This window comes from Sapajus apella, unplaced genomic scaffold (genome assembly GCF_009761245.1).
Source record: "Sapajus apella isolate SASKATOON/1434 unplaced genomic scaffold, GSC_monkey_1.0 scaffold14, whole genome shotgun sequence".
In the NCBI taxonomy this organism is placed as follows: domain Eukaryota; kingdom Metazoa; phylum Chordata; class Mammalia; order Primates; family Cebidae; genus Sapajus; species Sapajus apella.
In genome coordinates this window covers 15,517,659-15,531,434 of record NW_022436954.1, presented here as the reverse complement: position 1 = coordinate 15,531,434, position 13,776 = coordinate 15,517,659, and the positions used below count along the sequence as shown (strand labels likewise).

At 43.4% G+C, this 13,776-nt stretch overlaps 2 protein-coding genes across 10 annotated transcripts in view; both read right to left on the bottom strand.

Moving 5' to 3' along the window:
* Positions 1 to 11,196, bottom strand: part of AGBL2 (ATP/GTP binding protein like 2) — a 57,487-nt gene extending 46,291 nt beyond the window's left edge. For 4 of the 8 annotated variants that reach the window (XM_032282194.1, XM_032282197.1, XM_032282198.1 and 1 more), the window contains exons 1-5: positions 9,984 to 11,196; positions 9,759 to 9,894; positions 9,444 to 9,513; positions 6,725 to 6,859; positions 3,273 to 3,458 (exon numbers count right to left, since the gene is read on the bottom strand). In XM_032282194.1, the coding sequence (XP_032138085.1) occupies positions 3,273 to 3,458; positions 6,725 to 6,859; positions 9,444 to 9,513; positions 9,759 to 9,794 (427 nt within the window). In that variant the 5' untranslated portion in view covers positions 9,795 to 9,894; positions 9,984 to 11,196. Of the gene's footprint in view, positions 1 to 3,272; positions 3,459 to 6,724; positions 6,860 to 9,443; positions 9,514 to 9,758; positions 9,895 to 9,934 lie in introns of all 8 variants that reach the window. The other 4 variants (XM_032282193.1, XM_032282192.1, XM_032282195.1 and 1 more) reach the window with 4 other exon arrangements.
* Positions 11,197 to 11,343: 147 nt separating this feature from the next.
* FNBP4 (formin binding protein 4) overlaps positions 11,344 to 13,776 on the bottom strand; it is a 50,203-nt gene continuing 47,770 nt past the window's right edge. For both annotated transcript variants that reach the window (XM_032282190.1, XM_032282191.1), the window contains exon 17: positions 11,344 to 12,344. In XM_032282190.1, coding sequence (XP_032138081.1) covers positions 12,254 to 12,344 — 91 coding nt within the window. In that variant the 3' untranslated portion in view covers positions 11,344 to 12,253. The remainder of the gene's footprint in view (positions 12,345 to 13,776) is intronic.

Here is a 13,776-nt window from a genome sequence, read left to right as displayed (position 1 = left end):
TTTAGTAGAGACGGGGTTTCACCATGTTGACCAGGATGGTCTCGATCTCTTGACCTCGTGATCCACCCGCCTCGGCCTCCCAAAGTGCTGGGATTACAGGCTTGAGCCACAGCGCCCGGCCCTTAAAAAGATTTTTTTATGGAAATTGAACTACTTTTCAATATCATGTTTAGTACAGTAGCCACTGATGAATTCCAAGAGCATATAAAGATACAACTCAGTAAAATATTTCATGAATTTCTTTTCTCAAAGATTATGGGAAGTGATGAAGCTTTGACAATTTAAACAATAAGGTGCTTGTTGTTAAGTTTCTTTGAAAAATTTTTTAAATTGCTTTTTAAAAGACCTTATAGTTTAGTTAATTACCACAGCATTAACTTGGTTATTAAATTTCAGTTTCCTTTCTGGGGGTGGCCGCTCACACCTGTAATCTCAGCACTTTAGGAAGCCAAGAGGATTATTTGCGGCCAGGAGTCTGGGAGTAGCCTGGGCAACATAGTGAGATCATGTGTCTCTACAAACAAGCTTTTTTTTTTTTTTTTTTTTTTTTGAGACGGAGTTTCGCTCTTGTTACCCAGGCTGGAGTGCAATGGTGCGATCTCGGCTCACCGCAACCTCCGCCTCCTGGGTTCAGGCAATTCTCCTGTCTCAGCCTCCTGAGTAGCTGAGATTACAGGCATGCGCCACCATGCCCAGCTAATTTTTTGTAGTTTTAGTAGAGACGGGGTTTCACCATGTTGACCAGGATGGTCTCGATCTCTTGACCTCGTGATCCACCTGCCTTGGCCTCCCAAAGTGCTGGGATTATAGGTGTGAGCCACCGCGCCCGGCCTACAAACAAACTTTTTAACATGGTAGCAGGCGCCTATAATCCCAGCTACTTGGGAGGCTGAGGCAGGAGAATTGCTTGAACCCAGGAGGCAGAGGCTGCAGTGAGCTGAGACCCAGCAACTACACTCCAGCCTAGGCAACAAAGCGAGACTTCATCTCAAAAGCAAAAAAAACCAAAATCCAAAAACCAAAACCAAAACCAAAAAACTTTTCAAAAATTAGCCAGGTGGCTGGGTGCAGTAGCTCATATCTGTAATGACTTGAGGTCAGGAGTTCGAGACCACCCTGGGCAACATGGTGAAACCCCCTCTCTACTGAAAATACAAAAATTAGCTGGGCATGGTGGCACATGCCTGTAATCCCAGCTACTTGGAAGACTGAGCTAAGAGAACTGCTTGAGCCCAGGAAGTGGAGGTTGCAGTGAGCCAAGATCATGCCACACTGCACACCAGCCTGGGCAACTCCATTTTTTAGAATGGAGCAAGACTCTTTTCATTCTTAAAAAAAAAAAAAAAAAAAAAAATTAGTGGCACAAGCCTACAGTTCTAGCTACTCAGGAGGCTGAGTGGGGAGGATGGTTTGTGCCCAGGAGTTCAAGGCTGCGGTGAACTATGATTGTACCACTGCACTCCATCCTGAGTGACAAAGCAAGATCCTGTCTCAAAAACAAAATATTAACTTGAATCAAAATAAAATGTAAAGTAAAATAAACTCCACTTTTATTTTTTCCCTATATTTTCACACTTGTCTCTTGTTTTGAATGCCCAATGTTCTAGGGTTGCCCAAGAATGCCATGCCCTTTTTCTGTTTCTTCCAGCTGAAATACATTTCTTTGACCCTCTCAACTGGATCATTTCGAACTCATCCTTTAGATCTCAGCTTACATGTCAACTCCTTTTGAGAACCTATGCTGATCTCTAAGCTGGATTAGGTGTGCTCAGAGGGACCAAGCACTATGCAATTGTCTGGTAAAATGTTTAATTTCCCCACTAGTTTATGAACTCTGGGTCCACGAACTCTCCACTTTGTTCATCACTATTATCTCTGGCATGAAGCACTGTACTTAGGATATGACAACACATATGAATGAATACTATAAGCAGGGAGACAAGAAAATGAGGAACATCCAGTTGTTTATCCAGCAGTATAAAGGAGAGACATACATGATGTTTGCTAGACTTAATTGTTCTGGTAATTAGAGAAGTCTCCACTTTCTAATGCAACCACTTCCATAAATGCTTAATCCGTAAAATGGATGCAGTAGATTGTACCTGCTCCAAGGGCTCACAGCTATGACTCACAATGTCATAAAAAAGTCTCCAAAATTCCAACAAGAAAACTCCAATAAACTCAAAGTATAATTTAAAACAGTAAAAACTATGTTCTGGTACATGTAGTCTTCAATTATACCAAGGCTGATAAAACTACAACTCAACCACATACATTAATACTGAGACAGGGTAGCTCCTCTGGTTTTTTTTTTTTTTTTGAGATGGAGTCTCACTCTGTCACCAGGCTAGAGCGCAGTGGTGCAATCTTGGCTTACTGCAACCTCCGCCTCCCAGGTTCAAGCGATTCTCCTACCTCAGCGTCCCAAGTAGCTGGGACTACAGGTGCGCACCACCATGCCTGGCTAATTTTTTGTATTTTTAGTAGAGACAGGGTTTCACTGTGTTAGCCAGGATGATCTCGATCTCCTGACCTCGTGATCCCCCTGCCTTGGCCTCCCAAAGTGCTGGGATTACAGGCGTGAGCCACTGTGCCCAGCTGCTTCTCTGTATTTTTAGATGAGATGCTATGACCTCCCCCCAAAAACAGAAAAAGGGGAAAAAAAAGCACTGAAACAGGTTAATCTAGAAAATAGATTTCCGTATTTTATATATTTGGCCTCTAGGAAGGTATCCTCCAGTTCCGAAAAACTTAGAAGTATTCTAGTTTACATTAGTGTAACTTGATTTTGATGAGTGTATATCACTTTCTCACAGTTCAATTTTTTCAGGGTGAGTTAATAAATGTTGATCTAGGCCAGGTGCAGTGGTTCATGCCTGTAATCCCAGCACTTTGGGAGGCCAAGGTGGATGAATCACTGAGTGTCAGGAGTTTGAGACCAGCCTGGCCATCATGGCGAAAACCCGACTCTACTAAAAAGACAAAAACTAGCTGGGCGTGATGGCAGGTGCCTGTAATCCCAGCTACTTGGGAGGCTGAAGCAGGAGAATTGCTTGAACCTGGGAGGTCGGGGTTGCAGTGAGCAGAGATTTTGCCACTGCACTCCAGCATGGGTGACAGAGTGAGACTGTCTCAAATGAATGAATGAATGAATGAATGCATGAATGTTGACTCCGTCCTGCTTTATACTTAAGCACACAGGACTTAACATTCTCAGGTCTTGTAATACAGTTAGGTACAATGGCGAAACCACTACATATAAGTCATATTACCAATATGATGAATGTTTTCCTTGATGACCTCACATTCAGTTGGCCATCTTGGAGCCTGCAGTGGCCTCTTGGTAGACAAAATGGAAAAGAGCTCTCGGGGTTCTCGAAGACGTGGGTTTACTTCATCCAACTCATCATAAAGAAGCTGTCTGCTCCTAAGACGTGGTGAACTCAGCATGTGTGAATCTGCCAAAGGGAAAGAGTAAGTGAACATCTACCTTTTCCTCCTTGGGAACTTTACTGCTAATCTATAACAATGAAACTATTTTAAGTATTATATTAAAATATTAGCACAGATATACGATTCTATGACATGTTTCTCCTTCAAGAAGATTTAGTCCAGAATAACAGGTTCAAAATTATAAAATGTTAAAATTCTGCACAGTCTATTAAATATTTAAATATAAAGCTTTAGAGTAATTTAAAAACCTTTTTTTAAAATTAAGGTTTATGGTCCAAGTCATTTCCATAGTGGGTTACAATGAATAAAAAGTTACTTAATGTGTTTTATTACTTTTGTTTAGCTAGTGGCAAGAGAAGGAATTTCAATATATCCATTAGCATTTTAGAAAAAAATATATAAAACTTTATCAACTATAGTGAAATAATCTACAAATTAAATTTCAGGGCCATAATATAACCATACAAAGGAAAGACAGACATTAAACAAAGATGGAAAGAGGAAGGGGAGAGAAAGAGTGACATGGGGCAGAACAGAGGAGGAAGAGCTCTTGGGAAAGAAAGAATGAGAAGAAAAGAAAAGAAAGGCTTTCAGGGAGATAAAAAAGAAAGGAGGCTAGGCATGGTGGCTCACGCCTGTAATCCCAGCACTTTAGGAGGCTGAGGTGGGCGGATCACCTGACGTCAAGAGTTCGAGACCCGCCTGGCCAACATGGTGAAACCCTGTCTCTACTAAAAATACAAAAATCAGCCAGGCGTGGTGGCGTATGCCTGTAATCCCAGCTACTTGGGAGGCTGAGGTAGGAGAATCACTTGAACCTGAGGCAGTGGTTGCAGTGAGCTGAGGCCAGGCCATTACACTCCAACCTGAGCAACAGAGTGAGATCCCTTCTCAAAAAAAAAAAAAAAAAGAATTTACCTTAAAGATTTTCTCACAAAAGCTTGTCAAGATACACATATAAAGCTGCCCATCACAGCAATGGTCAAATAATAAAAAAGTATCCTTGCAACAAAGATGACAGAAAAGAAAAAAGCAAGAAAAAATGCTCAGAAAACAAAAAGTGGAAACAATCAAGACATCCACCAAAAATGGAGTTAAAATAATTGTGAAGGCCGGGCACAGTGGTTCACGCCTGTAATCCTTCACTTTTGGAAGCTGAGGCAGGCGGACTGCCTGAGGTCAGGAGTTCGAGACTAGCCTGACCAAGATGGTGAAACCCCATCTCTAAACATAAACTTGTACTTTGGCATGCACCTGTAGTCCCAGCTACTCAGGAGCTGAGACAGGAGAATTGCGTGGAGCCGGGTGGCAGAGGCTGCAGTGAGCCAAGACCAGGCCATTGCATTCTAGCCTGGGCAACAAGAGCAAAACTCCGTCTCAAAAAAATAAAAATAAAAATAAATAATTGTGGGCTGGGCGTGGTGGCTCACACCTATAATCCAGCACTTTGTGAGGCCAAGGCAGGCAGATCACAAAGTCCGGAGTTCAAGACCAGCCTGGCCAGCATGATGAAACACTGTCTTTACTAAAAATTCAAAAAAATTGGCCAGGCTTGGTGGCTCACACCTGTAATACTAGCACTTTGGGAGGCCGAGGCAGGCTGATCACGAGGTCAGGAGACTGAGACCATCCTGGCCAACATGGTGAAACCCTGTCTCTACTAAAAATACAAAAATTAGCTGGGCGTGGTGGCGCGCACCTGTAGTCCCAGCTACTCAGGAGGCTGAGGCAGGAGAATTGCTTGAACCCAGGAGGTGGAGGTAGAGGTAAGCCGAGATCACGCCACTGCAATCCAGCATGGCGCCTGGCGACAGAGCGAGACTCTGTCTCAAAAAAAAAAATACAAAAAATTAGCCGGGTGTGGTGGCAGGCATCTGTAATCCCAGCTACTTGGGAGGCTGAGGCAGGAGAATTGTTTGAACCCAGGTGGTGGAGGTGGATTCAAACGTGAGACGAGATCATGCCATTGCACTCCAGCTTGGGTGACAGAGCAAGACTGTCTCAAGGAAAAAAAGAAAAAAAGAAAAATAAGTAAAAATTGTGGAATACAATAGGGCCCTTAAAAAGAATGGGATAAAGGCAAGAGAGCAAGACGCCATCTCAAAAAAAAAAAGTACTGCTATGTGGAAAATTGGGGAGGGGGCGGCACAGAACAAGAAAAGCCAGGAGACAAATTAGGAGGCTGAATAATGGTAGCTTGGATGGGAGGTGGTGGGGCTGGGAGGATGGGGGGTGGAGGCTGGGCATAAGCAGGGGGTTGGAGGGGGGAAGGTAGAGAAAAGAGGGATGGATCAATGTTTGGTTTGAGGGAGAAGTTCAACTGCATTTCTCCCCTTGGATTTTAGAAGAAACCTGTGTCTCTGCAAAAAAATTATTTTTGTGTAAGCTAGCTAGAACTGTTTTCCACTGCTCTTATGCAAAGAGCCTTAGTAAGCACATCCATCAAAACTGTGAAAATCCATGTATTACTTTGTTTTTTTTTTTTTTTTTTAGACAGGGTCTTACTCTGTTGCCCAGGCTGGAGTGCAGTGGCATAATCTAAGCTCACTGCAACCTCTGCCTCCTGGGTTCATACAATTCTCCTGCCTCAGCCTCCTGAGTAGCTGAGACCACAGGTGCCTGCTACCATGCCCAGCTAATTTTTCTATGTTTTTGTAGAGACAGAATTTTGCCATGTTGCCCAGACTGTTCCCAAGCTCCTGTGCTCAAGTGATCTGCCTGTCTCAGCTACCCAAACTGCTGGGATTACAGGTGTGAGCCGCCATGCTAGGTGTATTTCTCTTTTTTTATTTTTTTTTGAGACAAAATCTCGCTTTGTCACCTAGGCTCGAGTGCAGTTGCCTGGTCGTGGCTCACTGCAACCTCTGCCTCCTGGGTTCAAGCAATCCTCCTGCCTCAGCCTCCCAAGTAGCTGGCATTATAGGTATGCACCACCACACCCGACTAATTTTATATTTTTAGTAGATCTAGGGTTTTGCCATGTTGGTCAGACTGGTCTCAAACTCCTGACCTCAAGTGATCTACCCACCTTGGCCTCCCAAAGTGCTGGGATTACAGGTATGAGCCACCACGCCTAGCTGGAAAATACAGTATTTTAATTTAAACCTGTAACCCAAATTAAATTTAGAGAGAAGTTTTGAATGGGGTGTTAGAAACAGAGGCCAAGGCTGCTCCCCAGCCTCTCCAATGTTAGACCAGGTTCTTCTGAATACTCAGGGGAGTTACTAGGCAGTGAGGTTCTAGGGGATCACACATACTGATTATTACTCACATAGAAGCTTCTCCTTTTGCAGGGTGTCTGGTAACAAATCATCTTTTTCCCCAAGAGAGCCATTCAACAGGTATCGAGGGTTATTCTTCTGAATATGCTGATACGTTGCAGAGTTTGGTAAACTGCCTCTTTGAGCTAAAAATAGGCAATTTAATTAAAAGTTATTGTAAGGGTGACTCATCACTTCTAACATCTAGGTCAATACCAAGCCACTACTCCTTTTATCACCACCTACCACCACAGGCCTTTGCAATGAATACGAAGAGCTTTCACATTCCAACTTATGTAAGTGACGCATAATTATCCCCACCTTATGGCTGAGGAAATGCATGTAAAGAGGAGACTTGAGAAGTAGCCTGGTAGTAGAGTGAGAAAAAGCTTGGGAGGCAGAAAGATCCTGAAGCTACAAGGGCTTTGTTGGAACTCAGATAATGATAGCCCAAGGGTGGAAGGGTTGCTTGAGGCTGAAGTGGAGGCCACTGCCCTCCAGCCTGAGTGACACAGCGAGATCCTGTCTCAAAAAAGAAAAAAATTTGGCCCAAAGGTTTGGAACACTTTGGCATACTGAACACTTTGAACTAAATATAGAAAGGGCTCCTAGCCTCAACAACATAAAATTTACCCATGTTACAAACCTGTACCATGTTACATGTACCTCTAATCTATAATAAAAGTTGAAAAAGTAAAACAGAAAAGTCTTAGAAGCTGCCTCAGAATCAAGGACTTTCTGATCTCTCCTGTCTCCCCACTACCCCAAGAGCAGGAAGGGACTCTCTCTGGAATTCCTTATTTGACTAAGGAAACTTCTTTCCAAAAGAAAAGCAGTTGTTTTAAGTTCCCCTCCCTAGGAATCTCATCAAATAACCAGTAAAGATGAACCACCAAAGAGGAGACTAAAAATTGGCACCACATCCAGAGAGACTTTTCATCAATTCTGAGGGCAACTCAGAGATTACCTGGGCAACTATTTGCATAAGACAACCTTTCTTCAGTGAAGCTCCTCCCCTCACTTTCTTGCCACCCCTCCCCTGAGCTCAGAGGAACTTTGTCCCAGGACATGGTTCTTGGAGCTCATTCCTTTCTCCTGAAAATCATTTACTACCCTTCACAATCGCCTGCACATCCCCCTCCCTGAATTTCTCTCTCCCTATTAAGAAGGTATTTAAACTTCAACAATCTGACCCTACTTTGAGTCTCCTATTTGTGGGAATCACATGTCTACATACACATAAATTTGTATGCCTTTTTCTCCTATTAGTCTGTCCATTACCAGTCAGTCAAACTTTCAGAGACACTGGAAGGAAAGCCTTCCCTCTGCCCCTACAGCTGCCAAGAGAGCCAAACCCAGGTGAAAGCAAGTATCAAAGTGGCAGTGGAGCAATGAAACCCAAAGCCACTTTATCTTAAGGGTATCTACTGAATCTGGCAAACTAGAAATTTAATTTTCTTTTTCTTTTTCTGACACAGAGTCTCGTTTTGTCGCCCAGACTAGAGTACAGTGGCGCAATCTCAGCTCACTGCAACCTCCACCTCCCGGCTTCAAGCAATTCTCTGCCTCCGCCTCTCAAGTAGCTGGGATTCCAGGTGTCTGTCACCATGCCCAACTAATTTTTTGTATTTTTTAGTAGAGATGGGGTTTCACCATCTTGGCCAGGCTGGTCTTGGACTCCTGATCTTGTGATCCATCTGCCTTGGCCTCCCAAAGTGCTGGGATTATAGGCGCACGCCACCACGTCCAGCTAATTTTTTGTATTTTTAGTAGAGGTAGTGTTTCGCCATTGTTGGCCAGGATGGTCTGGAACTCCTGGCTTCAAGTGATCCGCCCACTTAAGCTTCCCAAAGTGCTGAGATTACAGGTGTGAGCCATCGCGCTGTATCCCAGCACTTTGGGAGGCCAAGGGGCGTGGATCACCTGAGGTCATTGGAGACCAGCCTGACCCAGCATGGCAAAACCCTGTCTCTACTAAAACGACACAAAAAATTAGCCGGGCGTGGCGGTGGGCACTTGTAATCCCAGCTACTTGGGAGGCTGAGGCAAGAGAATCGCTTGAACCTGGGAGGTGGAGGTTGCAGTGAGCTGAAATTGCAACACTGCACTCCAGCCTGGGCGAAAAGAGTGAGATTCCACCTTGGGAAAAAAAAAGGAGAAACAAAAATTAGCCGGGCATGGTGGCATGTGCCTGTAATCCCAGCTACTCAGGAGGCTGAGGCAGGAGAATCGCTTGAACCTGGGAGGCGGAGGTTGCAATGAGCCAAGAGCACACCACTGCACTCCATCCTGGGCAATAGAATGAGACTCTATCTCATAATAAAATAAAATGTCATAAGCCAATTGCAAAATGTATATAGGAAGGCAGACTCAAGAACAGCTGACACTTTGGAAGAACAAGGTGGGAAGACATGTCTTTCCAGATACCAAGACTATTTTAAGGCCATATAGTAATTAAGAGACAGTGACACTTAAAGGATAGACAAACAGATCATTGGAATAGAGAGCCCATAAACAAACCTTTGTATTAAGTGACTCTGCCTACTTGACAGAGGTGACCCTGCAGCTCAATGGGGGAAAGGAAGTACTTTTCACTAATGGTAGAGGAAAAAGTATTTGTCAATTCAAAGTATTTATTAGTCTACCCAAGTTCAACCCTACCAGTTAACAAAGCAATTTTCTCCTTGAGCCCAGGAAAAGTGATACTAGATAAGAACATGGTATTATTACCTTTAAAGTAGCCATAATATTGGAGGTGATGGTACATAAAGTCTTCATAGGGATCAGGAAGTCTGTGAGTCTGTGAAAGGAAGGGCCACTTCAATCAAGATGTTTTCAAACGATAATAGACTCAACAAAAAGTACATGAGCATTGTTGTAGACGACTAAACACTCAGCGAACCACATTCCATATGAATTATTCTATCATAGGGATCAAGATCTTCAGCTGGGAAAAGATGCCACCAGAACATCCCTTCTCATCTAGTATTGGATTTCTGTGGAGTTCCCTGAAGAAATCTGTGGCTTTCTGTGTTGTGTACCGACCTCCTGCTTTAGCTGCATTTCCAAGGCTGGGAACATGTTATTTCTGCATGGTGGGCTGAAGACTAGTCAGTGACGTTGGCATCCAGCTGCAAACCCTGCCCAATTTCCAAATACGCAGGTGATTACACACGAGAAGCTACAAAGCCAGAACAGGACAAGTGAAAAAACTGCAATACCTCCCTGCAACCCCCCAGCTCCCGCTTGACTTCAGAAAACCCTGCCAACCCAGCTTCTCCTCAGCCAAACAAGGTGGTCACGTCGAGGCCGGAGGTGCACCTGAGACAGGGAGGACGGCGGGTCTTCCTGCCTCTTCTTCCCAAGGTGCTGGCCCCATGCTTCCTTCTCCCTGAGAAGGAAGATGCTCGCCACAGAGAAGTGAAAGAAATGGGGATGGGAGCACGCGGCGGAGTCGTGTCGGGGTAGATGGAAAAAGGTCAGGGGATCGGGAGAGTGAGCCCTGAAAACTGAATTTAAGGTTCAGAGAAACCTGGTCCGGGGCAGCTGGTGAGGGGGTTTCCAAAGGGTAGGAGGGAGAGGGGGAGCAGAAACTTCCCAAGATGGATACGACCGCCTTCGCGCCCCGGCCTGTCCCAAGCAGCACGGATGAGTGCGGCAGAGAAGCCCGAGCGAGGCAGGCAGCCACTGCACTTACGTACAAAGGCCAAGCCTTGTGCGGGAAAGGGGACACACTCGCCGCACCTGCCTACCACCGCTTTCTGTTAGGGCTCAGGTAGCCTAGCAACCGCGAGCGGGAAGCGGAAGAAGGGCCGGGCTGCCGGGCGCTTCCGGGGAGCTAGGCCCCTCCCCCAGGGAGGGAGACGGCAGCCCCAGGAAGGTCAGCAATAAGCTTGGCGGGCGGCGCAGACTCAGATTCATTCTTCCCCTCATACATTACAGCCCCAGCCTGGGAATCGAAACCGCATTGATGAGTACAGTGCCAGCAGCCCTCAACATATTTCCAAGCTCGTTTCCTGTTGCTTAGCTTTAGATCATTCTTATGCATACTTTGCTCTAAGAGAGCTGCTGCTCCTCTCCTTTCACCTTATATTCTCTCCACTCCATAGCCAGAACGGAAAAATTACCTTCTACACTGAAAAACTTAAGAAACAAAGCTAGCAAATTCAAATCACACATTTTGATTTGGTTTTAAAAATTATATGCATAGAAATATACTACAATAAAATTCAAACGTATCTTTGGTTAACTTTTTGAATATAATCTTACTTTTATCAGTGGGGAAAAACCTATAAAGCACCTTTTATTCAAAATGTTAACCATATTACATCATTGCCAGGAATTAAGTAGGTCAAATATCATCTAACATAGCTATTGGATAATATGGCTATTAGCCAATCTAGGTATTAGATAATATAGGTATTATAAATGATAGACCCCAAAACTTAGGTCACAGAGCACCATCTGGTATTAGAAGCCTGTTTGTCTAAACTGGCCCCACCATTCCCCTACTCCCCACTCAAGATCTTTTCCCTAAAAGCACACACCTTAACAATGTATATGCTTAGAAGAAAAAAAAACAAGTCCTGGTTACATAATAACAGGCTTCGATAAGCAAAAGGATAACCCATCAGAATTATAAAAAAAGCTTTATTAGTGCATATTTACAAATTTACAAGGTCAGAAACTGGAGAAATACAAAGAGCTTTAAAACACAATTTGTCTTTTCCTCAGTTTAAAGTGACTTTTACCTGATTGTGATACAATACAAAGTACAGAATGGTAAACTGCTTTTTAAATACTGGAATTTTATGGAGAATACATTCACATAAAGAAAGGAGGTGAATTTTGTTTTGAAACAGGGTTAAGACAATGGAGACATTAATACACAGAATGTCTCTTGTTGCATCTACTGCCAGCCACATAGTTGAGGGGAAATTCTCAAAATCAAGGATATGAACACCTGCTGCCAATGCTGCTGTTTGTATGCCACCTAGTGTGCGAAATGAGCTACCAGTTCTAGAATTTATGAGAACTACTCTAAAGAGTGTGGCCATCTATCAGCACAAGGTAAACCACTTAGACCTCAGCACTTCAGAGGTGGCCGACTACAGGAAGCGGCCAGAAAGAGATCCAGATAATCCCAGTCAAGCAAGGTAGAATGCAGAGCTGCCTTCTGAATTGCACTTGTTCTGGAGAAGTTAATCCTTCACTTTTAAAAGTCAGGGAGTCCTCTACAGAGGTGTCATATTCATCAGCCACATGTTCTTCAAGACTGATGAGGTTAATGTACCTAACATGCTAAGTTTGCCAGTGTGAGAATAAATGCAGCATGGTCAAAGCAATTCCAATCACCTCACCCTTTAGCAAAACAGAAAAATTACATTTCACAGAAGTGAAACTCTGTATGCATACACTCTTGCCCAGGAAATTCCTATGGTCTCCCCCATAACATTTGTAGTTTATTTGACAACAATAAAACTGGTTAAGACTTTGAACACAAAACAAATAATACAAAAAAAGTTTTAAAAACTTAAAAACTATGTGTTTGGAGCCATTTTCCTTCTCTTTAGTCTTGCTCTCCAATCCTCAGGAAGGGCTTCAAAATTAGCATTTCTCTCTGCCATGCCACTGTGAAAACAACACACAGATTATTTCACTGAAAAGAAAAATTGACTAAGTATTCATTTCCTAACAAATAAACACCAAACTGAAATTGAAAACCTGATCACATCTATGTTTATTAAACTGTTGTTTCTCAGCCAAATATCAGTATATTCTTCAATTTCTTCATTCTGATAGGTCAGCCAAACACTTCCCCAATTTTATGTAAATGTGTATGTGCTTTTTATTTATTTATTTAGAGATGGAGTTTTGCTCTTGTTGCCCAGGCTGGAGTGCAATGGTGTGATCTCGGCTCACCGCAACCTCTGCCTCTTGGGTTCAAGCCATTCTCCTGCCTCAGCCTCCCGAGTAGCTGAAATTATAGGCATATGCTACCACACCCAGCTAATTTTGTATTTTTTTTAGTAGAGACAGGTTTCTCCATGTTGCGTCAAGCCGGTATCAAACTCCTAACCTCAGGTGATCTGCCTGGCCTCCCAAAGTGTTGGGATTACAGGTGTGAGCCACCACACCCAGACTTACTTATTTTACATAAATATACCTCCAGTAACCATTAAAGGCACACTGAAAGAATAAAATACATTCTATTAAAGTTTTTTCTTAGCCCACAGGAGTTAACACAATTCTTGAAGGCAGATATATCTAACCCTCAATCTACCATCAGAGACCTCTGGATCTAATGTTTTTCAGTTTCTCTTTCAAGTAGTATTATTTGTAAGGATTGAAATTCAAATTATATCTTGCAATTAGCAGAATGAATGCACTAGATCTTTTAATAAAAAATAAGCTAGAACCTAACAGATATGAATTTGAAATCCAGTATTAGACAGCTATGTTCTAGGTTACACATTGACAACTAGATGTGTACAGTGAGTTGCAAAGAACGCTGCCCCATTTCATAGTGTATACCTTCAAAACAGAGAAAACATGAAATAAAAAACTGTGTTTGCTGGGTCTTAAGTCTTTAAAATTTCTAGAATTTTTGAAAAAGCCATCTTCCTGTCACAGCCTCCCAAGCATCTAGGACTACAGGTGTAAGCCACAGTGCCCAGCCAACATGTGTGTGTTGTTTTTTTTTTTTTTTTTTTTTAAATTGAGACGGAGTCTTACCCTGTTGCCCAGGCTGGAGTGCAATAGCATGATCTCAGCTCACTGCAACCTCTGTCTCCCAGGTTCAAACGATTCTCCTGCCTCAGTTATCTGAGTAGCTGGGATTAAAGGCATCCACTACTATGCCCAGCTAATTTTTATATTTTTAGTAGAGATGGAGATTCACCATATCAGCCAGGCTGGTCTTGAACTCCTGATCTCGTGATCCTCCCACCTCGGCCTCCCAAAGTTCTGGGATTACGGGCAGGAGCCACCGCAACTAGCCCAACATGTGCTTTTATCATAAAAAATATTTGTGAGCAGGCCGGGCGCGGTGGCTCAAGCCTGT